Raw genomic sequence first — 18,751 nt, 5'->3', positions numbered from 1 at the left:
GGTCCCGGAATTTCTCGTAATTTCTCTTCCTTCAAAAATAAATAAAAGAAAGAAAACTTTTGAGGGTTTTTGCGAGGCGGAACAAAGAAAGAAGCGATTGTACAAAAGCACGCTCACACATTTACATATCGAAGGACTGGGTGTGTGTATGTATATGTGCGCGCGCGAATGTTGTCTCTAATACATCAGATAAATTTGTTTTTCAAAAATTTTAAATAATTGGGAAAAAATATTATATAAATATATACATATAACCGTTGATTACATTCGCGCGCGTTCCCATGGTGACACAGACCCAGCTTGAGGAGAGTGTGAGTGGGACTCCCTCTCTAGACCATGTTGAGAGGACAAAGTCTCTGATCTGTGCCTTGAACTTCGTATCTCGAGGTCTCCCTCTACCTCCTGAGTTATTCGACACCGTTTCATCCATCTTTTATGGCTGCCAAGAGGTCTTTCCCGAGGTTCCTGATGATGGGGTCCGTGGCGCTGATGGATATGACCGGACAGCCGTTGCTGAGAAGTGTTTGGTAAGAGTTTTCGAAGTTACCCTTTTGATTTTTTGGTCTCTGGTGTTGGGCATTGTTGTGAATTTAGGGTTTTTGTGGTGTTTCTGAGATGCCGTGCGGGGAATTGTTGTGAATTTGGGTTTTCTGGTGATGTTCAAGGCATACCCTATTGTTGGTTAAGTGTTGTAATGTTGGGACTGTTTCTTTGTTGTTTTTATTTTTTGTTTTGGGGGAAGTATTGTGACTTTGTTTTTCTTGTGCTGTTGTTTATCGTTTCTTTGGTCTACCTCTCTGGTACTTCTAAGTTTTGGTGTGGAAATTTGTGTTCTTGAAGGGAGCTATTGGAAGTTTTGATTGAATTGATGTGGTTTTCATGGAACTTGCTTATTTGTTGTTGGATTTTGTGTTTTTTGGAGGAGATTGGGGCTAGGTTTTGACTGTATTGATTGATTTTAAGATTGGGAAGAGGAGGAGGAACAGAGGGCGCATTGTCTCTAACTCTGAGATGAGCTTTCTCCTAATATGATTTTCCACATATGCAAGATCGTTATCAGCATCCTGGACATCTTGGGCTACTTAGAGGGGAAGGGCTCTGTCATGTGTTCTCTAGAGTAGGAAATTCAGTTTACATGAACTGACAAGAACAAGAATTGGTCCTTTACAGAAATATTAGTCTAAACTTTTTTGGGGCGATATTGGTGTGCTATCAAGTAAAGGACTCATAAATGAAGTTAAGAAAAAGAAAGAGAAAGAGAGGAATCAAATCTCTCGCCATTTGTCCTTGGTGGATTGCTTTGAATATCCCTTTTACCATATTTACTAAAAGATTAAAAAATGATTGGCAAAGCATGTTAAATGGCATCTCCGAGCGTAGCCTTTTTTGTCTTTCCAATTGGCCTAAGAGTGCTTGAATTCACTTTTCTTAGGTAGAATTTCTTAAAAGAAAGGGTATGGAGGAGGAATTAGCGAACTCTTCTCACGATTTGTAAAGTTTTTGTATTTTGATTTGGATGTAGCCTATTTTACTTTTGAGTAATCTTGGTTCTTAGGGTGGCTACCTTTGATGAGTTTGTGCATATGATCTTAGCAATTTGTAGATATATGATAGGGACCCACCACATATAGTTATTAATATTAAAAGAATATAATACTAGTAACAAGAGGTGTCAACTCCTCTCAAGGCAAATAGAGGTGTCTTTCCTCCCTGCCCAAAATGATAATATTATCCTCCCTCTCCTCAATCTAACTATTCTGTTTATTCTTCCAATATTTTAAATTTCCATTTCAAATATTGACCTAATCAAATCAAATAGACTATCCAAATCAAATCAAATATATTATATTATTATTATTTGTCTAATCCTAACAATATAACGCAGTCAGTTTTGTTACAGATTTGCTTAAATTGAATGTAATGCTTTGCATTGTTAACTGTTTAGGTATAAACCTGTTATGCATTTTGGGTTGGTTTTGGTTAGATCTTCCATAAGTTAAAAAAGCTGAAAAGTAGTACTTTTAGATGGTGGTTCTGGTTTCTAAAAAAATGCTGCCACAGTTCTAGTGCAATATGTAACTAGGAATATTCATATTAACATAATCTTTTAGATCTAGTCATCTTCAGAATTAAGTGGCATTGTATCCCTCTTTTTTGTATGCATCATAACAAAACTATATAAACGACCAACTTATATTATCGTAGAGTCATATTCCTTATATGGAGATGTATTTATAACATAATCTATTATTCTTGACAAGTGGATGCGGCGCTGGTTATTGAAGAGTGAATTTATGGTCTCCTTTTTTTTTTTTTTTTTGGTTTTTGGATTTTGATTTAAATTCATGCAGCAGGATGGTCCTGAGATTCCTAATGGAGCAGATTTGATGAGTGACTTTGAGAATGCATTGTCAAAACAACGACCAAAATGCATGTCTGGCACTGAAGTGAAAGAGTTGAGGGAATATCGTTATCAGAGCCACATTCAGCGCCGATTAAATGAACTTGAAGGTTATTGTCATTTGGAATGAACTTGAACTTGTATATGATTTATTTTTGAAAGTATGTTAGCCTAGAAAAATAATGTATGATGGAAAGTCTTAACTTATTTTGTTTCTTGGTGCATCTAGTCCTTTTGAATTGCAGTAGTGAAGTTTAAATAATCATTTTTAGAGCATGAAAGGTCTATTGGTTCATAAAATTTGCTGATTCAGTCATTTAATTATCTTTTGTGATAGTTATCTTTTTGCTTTTCCATGATTATCTAGCTTAGAAGTTGAAGTTGAAGCTTTAAAGTTTGCATGATTTAACTAAACAAAAGGAAGTTGATGTTGGTATAACATTTAAACCCATTGTGTTCTATTTTCTTTCACTTTATATTCTGGCATTCTTTCCTTTTGCTTGAGCTGTAATTAATAATTTGCTTTTTGAAAACCAATTGGAAGTATCAACTTGTCCTTCCCCAACCAAATTTTCAGGTTGGGAACCTCCTCTGAAGCACTGGTAAACTAAATTACTTCAATTATTCTCCATGAAAATTCATTGTCAAGTTCTTTCAAATTAACCATTATCAGTTTTGAGTTAAAGTTTAGATAACTATTGAGCAGCACTAATATATTTGTGCTTCAATTTCAGAATTGCCTTCAAGTAGAGGTGATGAGCTGCAGACAAAGTGCTTAATTGAACTCTATGGACTAAAGGTACAGTTGATATGTTTGAGTTTCTGTCAAATAGTTGTTTTAATTTTTTTTTTTTTTTAATGTCTGGTCTTCTTCCCAATTGATTACATGCATGAATATTTATGCCACATTTTAGCTAAAAATATCAGTCATGAACTGAAGGTTAGAAAGCATTTGAATTTCAACAACTTTACTAAATTAACAAGTTAATTATTATACAAGTGCAATTTCCTGTCCTACATCTGACAATTCAATTGAGCATGCCACTTATGAACTTCCTAGGTTGATGGTAACTATAGGTAGTGTGTGCTTGTTCTCTTCTGTCATTGGGGATAACATGGTTTCTGCTCGTGGCCAATGACCTTCTTCCTTACAGCTAGCTGAGCTGCAAAACAAGGTTCGGGCTGATGTGAGTTCAGAATACTGGCTTCGCATGAACTGTGCACTCCCCGAACAGCAACTGTTTGATTGGGGCATGATGCGATTGCACCGTCCTCTGTATGGTGTTGGAGATGCTTTTGCCATGGAAGCTGATGATCAATTCAGGAAGAAGCGGGATGCTGAGGTAATATCAATGTATACCTTTATATTTTGAGAAGCTGGTTTTCTAGTTTATATGCGGTATCTCTAAATATTATGGCACTTACTCTTGGAATGAGTTGATTCTTGGAAGTTGGTAGATCTATCTAAGGAGGCCATATAAATTGAGTTTTGTGGATTATTGTAACTATAAAAAGGATGAAATGCGTACAATATAATTTACCAGGCTTAGCTTTTCAGGATCTAGAGACCTGTAGATGCTATAGAAATGGGTATTGATTAGTAAATCCATCCTTGATGTGTGTATTTGATAAAAGAGGGACACTAAAGGAAAAATCAATCAGTTTTAAGATCATGTTCTTCTTATAATTGAACAATATATATTAGTGAAGGTGGTTTTTTTAGTTTTTTGGTGTGTACCAGATATATTAAAAAGTCTTTGCATTTTGCTGATCAGTAAAATTACTTTTGATGCAGAGGCTGTCAAGGTTGGAAGAAGAGGCAAGGAACCAAATTGAGAATAGAAAAAGAAAATTTTTTGGAGAAATACTTAATGCTGTCCGTGAATTCCAAGTACAAATTCAAGCTTCTGTAAAACGCCGAAAGCAAAGGAATGATGGAGTCCAAGTATGGACTTTTTTCCTTATATTGCCTCTTTTTGCTGTTTCTCTGTTCATGATAACTTGAATAGGAGTTGGAGATGGGAGGTAGCACAGAAAATAGGTTTCAGAAATGTTGTCTGGAAAATCATATGTACATGGTAGGTTGTTTTGGTAAAAAATATTAGGACAAACAAAATGTATGAGGAAATCAGATAGAGACTCTTAGAAAGATATTGATGAAGCTATATATACATTTTAACTGAACTTTTTGAGAAAGCCTGAAGGTATTGGTATAAAGTCATAAATAAGAATTGTAATCATCAAGATCCAAGATTTTATTATTAACTTCAACAACTTGCAACTTTAGTTTGTAGCTTTCTGAGTCCTTAGGTGAAGAACCATGGTTTCACTTGGATACAAGTGGAAAAAGAAATTTAAAAGTTTTTTTTTTTTTTCTTTTCAGCCAAAATATTGAGTGTATATTATGCTTACATAATCTTTGATTGGAGGAAGGGAAAGAGAAGTGGAAGGATAAAGCAAGAAAAAAAGAAGGATGGGAAGGCCTCCATTCTTCCTTCTCCTCTATTTGGTTAATAGGATAACAACAAGCGGGAAAGAAATTAGTTGTCACATTATATTGTTAATTTCCTTCAGTAGAGAAGGAAACAGAAGATAAGAGAAGGCCATTATATGTTAATTTGTCCATTAAACCTGGATATATGTGTGTGTGTTGTTAATATGTGTGTGGTCATGTTTATAATTTCAAATCTAGGATAATAATAAAATGGTTCTGTTCTTTTGAATTGGCCTTAATTCTTTTAATACCTCTAATGCCCATTTTTGGAAAGATTGATTTGGTTGGTTTGAAGATATGGAATAGGCTGTTCTCGTCCCACACTCTCATTATTTCTTCTCCTAATCACAGATATAGTATTGTCTTTTTCTTTTTGCTTTCCTTACTGCCTTTTTTTCTGCTGTTTCCTTAAATTCCTTTCAAGCAAACAAAATTTAATGATGGTTGTTGTTACAATCACTAATAGCTGAAGACATTTCAATAAATCTAGTTCTTGAAATTGATGAGCTCGAATTTATCTTCTTTTGTCCGTGTCTTAGACAAAGTTGTTTATGTTTTTCATAGATGAGTATAGGGAAATTGTCATATTCATTTATTCTAAACTTTTCTGTATACTTTTATTATGCTTATTCCATAAATAAAGAGAGATTTTCCAGAAGATATATACGGTTATTATAGCAGGTTGAGTGGTAAGTTATCACTGGTTAAGTTGCTATTTTTCTGGGAATATGTTACTATTGTTTCTAAGCATATCTGAGGGGATCCCTTAAATGATAATATGGTAACAGGCATGGCATGGAAGGCAAAGACAACGTGCTACACGTGCTGAGAAATTGAGGTTCCAAGCTCTAAAGGCTGATGATCAAGAAGCATACATGAGATTAGTCAAAGAAAGCAAGAATGAGCGGTTAACCACACTTCTTGAGGAAACAAATAAGCTTCTTGTTAATTTGGGAGCTGCTGTTCAACGTCAGAAAGATACTAAACATCTAGACGGCATTGAACCCTTGAAAGACTCAGAAGATGATTTGCTTGACTTGGAGGCTTCAGAGAATGGAACTCCCCGGGATTCACCTTCTGAGGAAGATGAAATTATTGATTCTGATCATAATGATCATTCTGCCGATTTACTTGAAGGCCAGAGGCAGTATAACTCTGCAATTCACTCAATCGAAGAAAAGGTAAAGAAGAAGCCTCATTCTCTGTTGCATGTTATTTCTAACTCTGTTAGCTTTTCTTTGCAGGAATTTTATTATTTGACCTTTATAGTTTATATTCTTATGAATTTTAATTTCCTCTATGGGTGGACTATTGCACTTGACATTTAGACTGCCAAATTGTAATTGAATGAGCATTTAGTCATGGCCTGCGAAAATATGATTTTCATAACGTGGCCTTGGTGTAAGTTTTTAGGGTCCACTTTGTCATACAGTGATCATTTAATAGAAAGGGGCATATTGCTCTCTTTTTTTGGAGTGAAACCTTTTTTCTGAAATTGCCTCTCTACATTTTCTTCAAGCTCATTTGTTGCTTTGCTAGTCCAAACCTCCTATGTTATCAAACTTGTAAGATCACTTAAATTGTTTTCGTGGTTGTATAGGAGTTTTCTTTTCGTAGAGAGGACATGATTTTTATGTTAATCTTAGCATACAGGGCCAGGGAATCTTGGCTGATTGCTTTAAAATTTCTCAACCTATTTGGCATGCTATGGTCTATTTGTCAAATATCTGCTAAATGCTTCTGTACAATATCTTGGAAGTTAAGCAAATGCTGCTGAGTTACGGTTGCTAGTTACTTAATTAGTTCTCTTCAATTTGGTTTAAATTTCTGATGGTGTAAAACATAGTGATTGAGACCCTACAAATTTTTTTTTTTTCTTTATGTATTCTGTCAATCACTCTATGGAAATGAGAGCACCTAACTGAATTTATGTTTACCACAGGTAACTGAGCAACCATCCTTGCTTCAAGGTGGAGAATTGAGGTCATACCAGATAGAAGGGCTCCAATGGATGCTGTCATTGTTCAATAATAACTTAAATGGAATTTTAGCTGATGAGATGGGACTGGGAAAGACAATTCAAACAATTTCTTTGGTTGCATATCTCCTGGAGAACAAGGGTGTTACGGGGCCCCACCTTATAGTGGCTCCAAAGGCTGTGCTACCCAATTGGATCAATGAATTTTCAACGTGGGTTCCCAGGTAAGCACATAGCATTCTTGAAACTAATCTCTCTATCCATGCGCTTGCATGTCTGTGTCTGCATGTGCATTGTGCATGGAACTTTAGCTTGAATCAGTTATGCATTTTCTCGTAGTTCTAGTGTTGCAGCATGTAACTTTATCTTGAATAACTTGTGGATCTCCTTTCCAATCCAGTATTGTGGCAGTTGTTTATGATGGGCGACCAGATGAGCGAAAGGCACTAAGGGAGGAGTACCTTTCAGAGAGAGGAAGATTTAATGTGTTGATCACACATTATGATCTCATAATGAGAGATAAACAATATTTGAAGAAAATTCACTGGATCTACATGATTGTTGATGAAGGGCATCGTTTAAAGAACCATGAGTGTGCTCTTGCAAAGACTATTACTGGGTATGATGTCCTTGATAGAGTTATTATTATTCTTTCAGTTTTTTTTTTTTTTTTCTGAATCTGTTTCTACATTTCAATTAAATGTGTATGCATCCCTTCTTCACTTACTGTTGCCTGTTAGTGGCAGTATATATTTCATAAAACCCTTCTCATTTCTGAATTGCTTCTTTTTACTTTCAAGACCTCTATGGTCATGTTGTATGTTTCCTTTTCGTAGCTATATTGATCCTTTTTCCCAAGATTATGCTAATCTTTTTTTGTTGGGTGTGAAATATTTTTTTGGGCATCACCATGATAAAACAATAAAGATAAGTCTATTTTGATTAATTTTAACTTATATGCAGATATCAAATTCATCGTAGACTTTTGTTAACTGGGACACCAATCCAGAATAGCTTACAGGAATTATGGTCCCTCCTCAATTTTCTCCTCCCAACCATTTTCAATTCTGTGGAGAACTTTGAAGAGTGGTTCAATGCTCCTTTCAAAGATCGGGGTCAGGTTGCTCTTACAGATGAAGAGCAATTGTTGATTATTCGTCGTTTGCATCATGTAAGTGTTGTTCCTAGGTTTAATGTCTTCTCTTTTTTTTTTTTTTTATGACTTCTTTATCTTAGTGGGTTTACTTGGTTGTCAGGTTATAAGGCCATTTATTTTGAGGAGGAAAAAAGATGAAGTAGAGAAGTACCTTCCTGGGAAATCCCAGGTCATACTTAAATGCGACCTGTCAGCATGGCAAAAAGTATATTATCACCAAGTGACTGAGTTGGGCAGAGTTGGGCTAGATAACGGTTTGTAGCTTCTTCTCCCATATGCCATCTAGCAGCATCCATTTCTAGTTATCTGTCAAGTTAGTTAATTCCTATGTGCAAGTGAAAGAAAACTCTTCACCCCCTTACCTAATCCGACCAGAACAACCTTTTTTTTTTATTTTTTTATTTTTGGTTCTTTGATGTCTCTGAGTGCTAAATTGCTTGGTATGGTTGACATTTCCAGTGGAAATTTTAGGCTCTTTGTAACAGGAATTGCTTCTATTCCTATGCACTCAAACAATCAAATGCATCAGTTAAGACCTTAAAAATGCCTACCAAATGATTCTGGCTGGTAGTTCATTTCTAATAGCTATCAAGTTTCTCATGTCTGTTATAATTCAACTGAAACTTTTCTTTACAAGAAGTGCATAATGGTTTTATTTTTACTTTTTTTTTCTTTTTTTGTTAATATAGTTGCACTCTTTCTCTTTTACTTCTGCTTGGAATAAGTTTTTCCCTTTTTTATTGAGACTACCAAAATTTCAGGATCTGGGAAATCAAAGAGTCTGCAGAACTTGTCAATGCAGCTCAGAAAGTGTTGTAACCACCCATACCTTTTTGTTGGAGAATACAATATGTGGCGCAAAGAGGAGATCATTAGAGCATCTGGAAAATTTGAGCTACTTGATCGATTACTCCCAAAACTCCATAGAACTGGGCATAGAGTCCTACTTTTCTCACAGATGACTCGTCTCATGGACATTCTTGAAATATATTTGAAACTAAATGATTTTAAGTTTCTTAGACTTGATGGCTCGACAAAAACAGAAGAAAGAGGGGCATTACTCAAGCAATTTAATGCCCCAGACTCTCCGTACTTTATGTTTCTCTTGAGTACTCGCGCTGGAGGACTTGGTTTGAACTTGCAAACGGCTGATACTGTAATAATCTTTGACAGTGATTGGAATCCACAAATGGACCAACAGGCGGAGGATCGTGCTCATCGAATTGGACAGAAGAAAGAAGTCAGGGTTTTTGTGCTGGTTAGTGTTGGATCAATTGAAGAGGTAATCTTGGAACGTGCTAAGCAGAAGATGGGCATTGATGCCAAGGTTATCCAGGCTGGACTTTTCAATACAACTTCCACTGGTATGTTTTACTTCATGCTATGACTTGAAAACATTCATTATTGTTTCTTTTTTCCCCTTTAATTGAAAGACTAAATAGTATTTTTGGTCAACTTTGCTCCTAGTCTGTTTCTACTGTATCATAAAAACTTGAATCTGCTGATACCCCTAGAAAAGCTGCCTTTACAGTTTGTAAAAATGTCTATAAATTATTATCAAACTCTCTTGGATTTAGTAATTTAAAGTTTATTTCTTACATAATGCCATGTTTCATTATGTGTATAAAATTGTGGTAAAGATGCATGTCTTTTCTTTAATTAACTGATAATCATATAATCAAAGAGGAAGTTTTATATACATAATCTGTAACATGTCTACCAATGCTGAATAGAATAGAAGAAAGATTTTCTAATTTTTTTAATATTTTCTTGTTGTCTCATAGACTGCAGTATAGCAATCTCAGATTTAGTAATTTGAAGTTCATTTCATACATATCCTATGTTTCATTCTGTGTATAAAATTGTGGTATATGTGTTTTTTTTTCAGTCAACTGATAACCATACAACAAAGTTCTATATTCATAATTTGTTCCATGTCTTGAAAATTTTGAGTAGAATAGGAGAAAGATTTTTGAGAAATTTTAATATTTTCTTCTTGTCTTGTAGACTGCAGTATATAGAAATCTCAGATTGACAAGTTTTCTAGTAGAAAGATCTGTAGCTGGGGTATTCTCCATCCCTATTTTGCTTAGAGTTTAGGGTTTATGGCTCAACGAGCACATACTGCCTAACTCCCTGAAATGATGTCCTTGTAATCATTCACCTCTACTCCCTATGGCTCGTCTCTTTGTTTTGATTGTCTTAACACAAGCATAAATCTTTTTTTTTTTTTTTGAGAAATTAAGAAATTTTATAAAACAAAAAAATAAAATACAAAATACGAGGGACATACCCTAAGTGAAGTCACAGGAGACTCATAAAACAAATCACCAGTATAAATCATTTGTTACTAATTTTATATTTTTTCTGCTGACAGAATTCTTCTGAAATGATCACTTTTTAGTACTTAGCTCCCCTTGTGGCTCTTCTCTTTGTTTGGATTAACAAAATGTCTGAATGAATTAATGTGATATTTGTGTTTCTGCAGCTCAGGACAGAAGGGAGATGTTGAAGGAGATCATGTGTAAAGGTACAAGCTCCCTTGGAACAGATGTACCAAGTGAGAGAGAAATCAACCGTCTTGCAGCCCGCACAGATGAAGAATTTTGGCTGTTTGAGAAGATGGATGAGGAGAGAAGGCAAAAAGAGAACTACCGATCTCGTCTCATGGAAGAGCATGAAGTTCCTGAGTGGGCATATTCAGCACCTGAGAACAAGGAAGATCAGAACAAAGGTTTTGAGCATGATAGCAGCAATATTACAGGAAAACGGAAAAGAAAGGAAGTGGTTTACACTGATATATTAAGTGATTTACAATGGATGAAAGCTGTGGAAAATGGACAAGACATATCGAAGCTTTCAACTAGAAGGAGAAGGGACCATCTTCCATTGGAGGGCAACGAAGCAGCTAGTAATGGTACGGGAGCAGAGAAAAAGGTATTAGAAGTGAAGAATGATAATCTGCCTATCACCAGTGAGGGAACAAGTGAGGATACCTATGGTTCAGCCCCAAAGAGACTGAAGTTTGAGAGGGGAAATTCAGAAAAATCTGAATATCAGAGTGTCGAACGGCCTGAATATTTGGGTGTTCAAGGAATTAGTTTGAGTGGGCATCTATTTACATGGAGTACCCACAAGAAGAAAAGATCAAGTTACGTCGTCCAGAGCTCATCATCTGATTCTAGAGGGCAGCATTCAAATGGAAGAGGAAACGTGTGGAATTAACACAAAATGACTCGGTGAACATGACAAGATGAACCCAAATGGTCTCTAGCTTCGTCTCAAAGTTGCCAGAATTTCATACAGCATTATTATTTCTCCGGAACAGAAGTTCGGGTTCTCAAGTGTAAGATAATATGATTTCTTTGCTGGTGTGGTCATGGCTTGTTCTCCATTTCCCAGTTATTCCAGCATTGCTGATTATGTCTATATAAGCCGTAAGCCTGTAAGTAAAACTGCCTCATTAATGAATGATCCATATAATCTCAATGTTAATGTTGGGTGGTCAAAACTTAGCTTTTATTGGCATCATAGTGTAATCTCATAGTAAAAGCTGCTTCTGCTATTACATTTTTCTTTGTATTATCAGAAACTGGGTTGTCAAGCCGATGAAAACCTTTTTCTGGCAATGTTTTGTAGGGTTTTGGCAGAAGAGAAAGAACCCAGATTGAGTTTTGTACTCTAATTTACAAGTACATTTGGGGCTGAAACACGCTCCCCTCAAAATTTGTCTTTGGTTGGTATTTAACTTTGGCCAGATGTCATATACTGTTTCCTTTTGGCTTCGGATTGTTCAGTGGACCCTGGACCCTACACTGATGTGTCTTGCTGAACTTTATTTTCTGTTCGCGGGTTAACATTATGTCTTTGAAAAATCAAATGATAACATTTACATTAATCAAAGAAATCTTTAAATATGACAATGAACACCAAACCAATAAACCAAAATACTTGACCGAAAATAGTAAAATTTTTTTGAAAGAATATGTACAGTGCCTCAAACGGTAATGCTGTTAATTTTTTGTTGAATTTGACGGAAAATGAACAAAATCATGTATTGTGAGCAGCAACGGTGTTGATTTTTCCTTTAAGTTTAACAGTGTTAATGCCGTGAAAGTGACATAAACAGTACATGCCGTTAACTTTTTCGTCAAATTTAATGGATAGAGTAATGAACTGGGCGGGATATGCAAAAGATCAGTTTGCCCCTTCCCCCTCTCCCAAACCACTTTAACCCCTAAAGGGTTGTGAAATATCATTTTGCCTTTCTAGGCATTAGGGCTAGACCTGAAACGAACTAACTCGGCCTCAAAAGCTGGCTTGGCTTGATTCAATCAATTAGAATTTATTTACTTTGAATATGAATCGAATTCAAGTTAAGAGATTTGGTTCGTTTTAAAACCAAATCAAAGTCAAACGATAGAGAATTAGGCTCAGTTTGACTTGCAAGCTAGATAGATGGTTTGATTTTGTTTGAATTTAACTTACAGTTCGATTTGAATTATATTAAATAATTATAAATTACATCATTTTGTCAATAAATCATGAATTCAAACTATGAATAGAACACATATTTGAGTTATGAATTTGAACTATAAATTCAAGTCAAACTTAAATCAAATTTGAACTAAATCATTTTTATTCGAATCAAATTTAAACCACCCTTAATATTGGTTTGACTAATTTAAGTTGAACTCTAACTAAGACGTGTTTGGATTCAGCTCGATTCATATGTACCTCTACTAGGCATCTATCCTACCATTATACATTCTCAACAAAAATCAAGCCGAAACCAGAAAACCGATTATAAAAAGACATTAGAACCTGTGAAACCAGTTTTGGTTTTGTGCAAAGATTATGAAAATTTGGGTGCGAAATTGCTGGAAAACCGATACAAGTGTGACAGGGTAAGAAGGGTGGACGTGTAATGGGAGAAAAAAAAAGGGTGTTAAAATCGGAAATAGTAAAACTCATTGACTAAAAAGTGCAATAAAAAAAATTGGAGGTTAAAAATTAGGGTAATAATATAACCGGTGATTCCACGTAATGAGGCCAGGCGCGACTTTCAAATGTGTAAAAAATTGCTAATGCTTATTGTGACATTAAAGACCCCATCAATTCTAAATACGAAGATAATATTTATAAAGAATTTGAAGGTAATAGAAACAGTTTACCTGTCTAGTATGATTGATCCAGATTCGAAACAATGATTCAACTCAAATAATAATTTTTTATAATCCGAAAAAATAAAAAACTTTATCTTCACCATGTCTCCAAATAATAATCATCAATGTTTTTAAACCTTGATCGGAGATTAGTTCATCCGGCCAACATTCTAGATTGATTGGTGCTCAAACCAATCTAATGTTTAAAGAATATTCAAAATAATTTTGTTTATTTAGTCATTCAAATCGGATTTAACCTTGTAATAATACATGTTACTCTCATTGTTCAAATCCCAGCAACAAAAACAAATTCTTTTCCTTTAGATAAGTTCGATAAAAAATAAGATGTCAGCAATACGATAAGTTTGGACAGATTTAACCGCGGTTCATCCCAATTCAAAGCTCAAACAGGGTTTATGGCACAATTGGACCAAACTAGCACTCAGTTTCCAATCGAACCAGTCAAACCAGCCAATCTGGTACTGCTTTCAAAAACATTTAAAATTATTTTAATGATAGAGCATAATAAGTGAGCATCAGCACTAACAATATTTTTGCCATTGCATCATTAGCACTATCAGAGTGACTCTGTTACAAGATCTGCTGACAAGTGAATGACTCAGAAATCTAGAGATTCCAGAAGAAAAAACGGCAGAAGACTCCCCTAAAACTTACCTACTGCTCTAGGCCTCCACCAAACTAACAGTCCAATACCCTGCTCGGTTAATGCTGTCAATTGCTCTCACCATTGTTGAGGTCCCAAAGGTTACAAGTGCTGCAAATTCTATATTAAGACACCTAAAATAAGAGAATCTTTAATCATCTTCACCACCAACTTCAAGATTCTTCAGCTTCGATTCCAATTCATCCTCATCACCTTCGCCCTCTCCGGATTTGTCATCACCATCACCTCCTTCAGGGTCATTCTCGTCCAGGGCTCCAAGCAAATCAGGTGATTTCTTAAATAATTCTGTTACCTCATCAATGCCTTCATCAGAGATGATATTTGAATTAATGTTCAGCAGACTAAACCCAGGTTTTTTAATAACCATCTGTGCCAAGAGTCGAGCTCCAGCTCGTCTTATAAAGTTGGCACTCATATCAAGTTCCTTCAGCTGGTCATGCCCCTCTTCCAAGGCCTTGCTAATGTGGACAGCACCTTCATCTTTAAGTTCATTTTCAGACAAGTTTAACTTGACAAGATGCTGCTTCACTGCTATACAAGCAGATATAACAAGAGCAGCTTCAGCTGTAATGTCATTCCCAGCCAGCTCCAGGACTTTAAGCAAAGGAGCAGATTCCTTGAGGGCATTGACTATGGCAATTGTACCTTCATCTTCCAAGTTGAGATAGCTCAGGTAAACCTCAGTGAGATCAGCATGCCTAGAAAGAGCTTTACTTAGTACAATTCCAGCCTCCACTCCAAACATGTTATCGCGCAGGTCAAGCTTCTTCAATCGAGTACAACTCTCAAGTGCTTCTGATAATGCAATTCCTCCTTCCGAGCCTATTCTAGTTGAGGAGCACCGAAAATCCTCTAACAATGGAGAATGCTTTACAACCTCGGAGATAGCAAGGGCCCCTTCATCGCCTGTCATATTATTATGAAAATGAAGGATCTTAAGCTTCTCTGTGGAGGGAATCAATTCACAAACTGCACGTGCAGCTTCTTCTGAGATACCATCATTCATTAAGTAGAGCTCCTCCAATGAACTCTGTGATTTCAGGAGAGCCCCAAAAGCCCTGACACCTTTCTCACCCAAGGCATTATTCGAGAGGTTTAGAGACCTCAAAATGCTACCTTCCAGGGCAGATGCGAATATATTCATAACTTCAAGAGCCTCTTCTTCCGGTCTTCCTGCAATAAAATCTGCGAGGTCAACTTCCTTCAACTGACCCTTGAGGGAAACCAAAATAGGCTCAACAACTCTGGCTGCTTTTAAACCAAAGCTTCTATTGCTAAAGCATATCTTAGTAAAAGAGTTTCCAGGCTCCTTTAATGGCCTTAATATCTCCTCAGCCTCCTCTGCCTCAAGAAAGGCTCGCTGTCCTTTAGATATATCAAACAAGGTTTCATGCGCTGCATTGACTTTCTCAGATGCCAACTCTTGCTGGTCATCCTTGGTTTCCTCAGATGTTAAAACACCTCTCTCTTCCTTATGTCCAGGGCCTTTCTTAAGAACTTCAAGCAAACGCTTACTGCATTCCCTAGCATAAAGCTGGACTGCAGAACTTCCATCACCATCAGGCTCCTTCTCATAGTGCTGATTTGAAGTGGTGAAAGCCACATCCTCAATCTTTTTTGCATTTTCTTCAGCCTCCTCCCGGGTCAAAACACCGTATCTCTGGGTGAAAATGGATTTAGATGTGAGATTGTTTGTCATACGTTCCACAAGCATTTGGCGTGTGTTTTGGCTTGGAGGCCATAGTTTAATTGACAAAGGACGGCGTTGTGAATTCTCTGCTGTAGCATCCATTGCAGAACAACCTACAGATAAAGGCCAGATATATCTTAACTACCTCAATAAATAAATGCTGAAATAATATTACAAAAAGGACAAAAAACATTATTTGAACTACCAAACTAACAAGCAAAATGCTACTAAACAACAATGAAACATAGAATCTTTCTTTAGCACATCAGCAAATTAAATTATAAGGGTTTTTCAAGTTGCAAAAAAGATATACTTAGCACTGTATGGAGATATATCTTGATCAATGCAAATAACGAGATAAACATTTAATCATTAGTGAAGACAATAACTAACAATCCTGCAAAATGCAAAAGATACCTATACAAAGACAATAGTAAAAGCAAATAACAAAATATGACTGAACTTGATTAAAAAAAAAGGGTCTTCCAATTAACTATAACTAAGAAAACAAAAAGGGAATTGGAGAAACAGAAGACAGAATTTATATCACTCATTTTTTTCTATTTGTTTCATTTACAATAAAACTATTCGCACTAACCATGAATACTAGTTTGTGAAACATGTCACTATATGATTGAATGATTTTAAATTATGACTCAAATAATACCAATTACATGGTGACACATTTATAAGGGCACATACCCATGGTTAGTATTTAAGTGATAAAATTTAATTTAATTGGGTTTTATGAAGAGAAAAAGTAAATAATCACTTATTATCAGGATAATTTGTATGGATAAGTTAGTAAGAAATATTAATGTTTTTATTCATCACTCAAACATTCCCAACTAGCAAACTAAGACGTTTATTCAACAGTAAATTTCTTTTCTTCCATAAAAATTAACATAAAATCAAAATCGAACATGCAAATGCCCTAAAAATACAGCAGAGTAATAGAAGATCTAAAATGTTTCCAAAATGAAGAGGAGAAAAAAGACATACAAGGAAATGAGACAATAAATAGCCAATAAAAGAGCTAAAATCTCCGAAAAGATTCAAAATTTTCACCGAATAACAACCAGATCTGAAGCAAAACGAAGCATTTAGCATACTCACAAGTGTAACCGAGTTTAAACTAGTTCCGAACCTTATAAATGTAAAATGAAAAAGAAAAAAGATTGTACCTTGCTTGTAGTCTCAGTTTGGCTCTCAAAATCTGAAGAGAAAGAAAGAGAGTAAGTGGAGGGAAAAGGGCACTGAACTGGGAAAGTGACGAAGAGAGCGAAATTTTAGGTTTTCGAATTAACCAACCATATAATTGAAGTCAAACGGCGCTGTTTGGAAACACCGGTAATTATGTTCCAGTCTAGCATATATTCTAATTCCGCGTGTTTCTATTATTCTATATACAAACAGTACCCAAAATTTAAATAGTTCAAATTAGGGTTGAATTTGAACTTGGATGGGCGATTGAATCAGCCAATAATTTAGTTTGTTTTCGTAAAAGAGTTGAGTTTAAATTGATCTAAATATTTAAATTCAAGATTTTTTTAATTGACTTTGAATTTCAACTCGACAATCTCAAATCGTTTTCGAATCAATATTTTTATATTAAAAATGATTTTAAATTGAATTTTGTTCGAAGTTGATTTGAATTAAATGTAAACCTAATTGAAAAGATTTTAAGTGGTTTTGGGTATTGTATAAAAAATCAATTGGAAAAAAAAATTTAAATATAAAGTGATCTAATCCGTTATTAAAGTTGCTTTTGCATTTTATATTATATCTAAAGTCGTTAAATAAGTGAATTCAAGTTAAGCAAAGCTCGAATAAGAGTTCTTTTAAGTTTGACTTAAATTCAAAATAGTTAATTTAAAATTAAACTTGACTCCTTCGAATTATTAAACAAAAAAGAAGAAGAATTTTTGAAAAAAAAATCGTTTGAATTTTTTACAAAAGAAGAAAAATCATTTAAATTTAAAAGAATTATCAAAGAAGAAGAAAAATCGCCAATGAAACATGTCCCAACGTGATAACCCTTGAGCAACTCATAAAAAAATGTTGGGATGGCCCATTCAACCAAAATTCATAATGCAAAATGATTATAGAAAAAGACTTAGCATGCACAAATAAAGTAAGGGCTAACTTGAGTTCAATTTGAATATAAGAGGGTTAGTTTGAGATCGAACTTGATTCATTCGAATGGTTAAATAGAAAAAGAAAAATCGACAAAGAATAAAAAACATCCGAGAAAAAGAAGAATTATTCGAATATAATAAAATAATCAGAAAAAAGAAGAATCATTTTAATCCAATATAATTATTAAAAAAGAAAAAGAATTTGCGATAAAACAAACTCTAAAGTGACAGTATCTACGAGACAAAAGGTTTTAAACTAAAACGAACAATGATCTAAACTCAAACAACTTTTGACCCGACCAACCAAATTTCATAATGCAAAATGATAATGGAAGAGACTTAGCAGCCATTTGAAGTTAGCACACACATCACAGGCCCCAAAAAAGTAATGGCATCCTCTTTCCATTTGAAGTTAACGAAGGTAGTCACTTTCTCTGCAAGAAATTTTTTATCTTAAAGTGGGCCAAGAGAGTTGGTTTATGGTGCAGGGATTTGGTAGCTCTCCTTTGTACATATTTTCAACATGGGTATCCGAAAATGGGCCACCTTCCTCAAATAATACATTCACAAAGCTATCTTTTACCCATGTTTAAAAATTATTCGGTAACCAAATTGATCTCCCCAAATCAAAAACCTAACTAAAAAGTTGATAATTTAAAAAGTTGGTTCAGATATTATTTTAAAATTATAAAAATATTTATAAAAAAATGAACAAAAAAAATATAAAGTATTAAACTAGTTTTACAAAAATAATAATAATAAAATATTATGATCTTTTGAAATTTGATTTGGATTTTGACATTTCAATTTAATTTAAAATTAGTTTGATTTTAATTTATAATTTTTTTCAAGCCAAAAATTCTGTTTGATTCAAAATAAAATTAGTTTAGTTATTTGGTTTTGAACACTTCTTACTTTTACTCTTTATAATTATTAGTATCTTATGACACACTATACTTATCTTACAATATAATATTTTGATAGAGTGAATGTATTATACAATACAATACAATATATATTATTGATATAAATCAATACATATTT

The 18,751-nt window shown here is 34.6% G+C and overlaps 2 protein-coding genes across 3 annotated transcripts; one reads left to right on the top strand and one right to left on the bottom strand.

Annotated features, from left to right (window-relative positions):
- The first annotated feature begins 56 nt into the window (after positions 1 to 56).
- Positions 57 to 11,804, top strand: LOC123211350 (probable ATP-dependent DNA helicase CHR12). 2 transcript variants are annotated; one of them, XM_044630027.1, is made up of 12 exons: positions 57 to 527; positions 2,355 to 2,511; positions 3,136 to 3,200; positions 3,556 to 3,744; positions 4,197 to 4,346; positions 5,684 to 6,076; positions 6,838 to 7,097; positions 7,274 to 7,492; positions 7,837 to 8,044; positions 8,130 to 8,283; positions 8,791 to 9,393; positions 10,518 to 11,804. In XM_044630027.1, the coding sequence occupies exons 1-12, from the start codon at positions 282 to 284 to the stop codon at positions 11,252 to 11,254; spliced, it is 3,381 nt and encodes a 1,126-aa protein (XP_044485962.1). In that variant the 5' UTR covers positions 57 to 281; the 3' UTR covers positions 11,255 to 11,804. The 2 variants fall into 2 exon arrangements, with proteins under 2 accessions (XP_044485962.1, XP_044485961.1); XM_044630026.1 differs by having other exon boundaries at positions 2,352 to 2,511.
- Positions 11,805 to 13,732: 1,928 nt separating this feature from the next.
- On the bottom strand, positions 13,733 to 16,903 carry LOC123212123 (RAN GTPase-activating protein 2-like). Its single transcript, XM_044631177.1, has 2 exons — positions 16,754 to 16,903; positions 13,733 to 15,682 (listed from the first exon to the last, which is right to left on the bottom strand). Exon 2 carries the CDS (start codon positions 15,669 to 15,671, stop codon positions 14,010 to 14,012), a length of 1,662 nt encoding a protein of 553 aa, XP_044487112.1. The 5' UTR covers positions 15,672 to 15,682; positions 16,754 to 16,903; the 3' UTR covers positions 13,733 to 14,009.
- Positions 16,904 to 18,751: the final 1,848 nt, after the last annotated feature.

The sequence above is a fragment of the Mangifera indica genome, chromosome 3, assembly GCF_011075055.1.
Source record: "Mangifera indica cultivar Alphonso chromosome 3, CATAS_Mindica_2.1, whole genome shotgun sequence".
NCBI lineage: Eukaryota > Viridiplantae > Streptophyta > Magnoliopsida > Sapindales > Anacardiaceae > Mangifera > Mangifera indica.
This window is presented reverse-complemented; position numbering and strand designations above follow the sequence as displayed.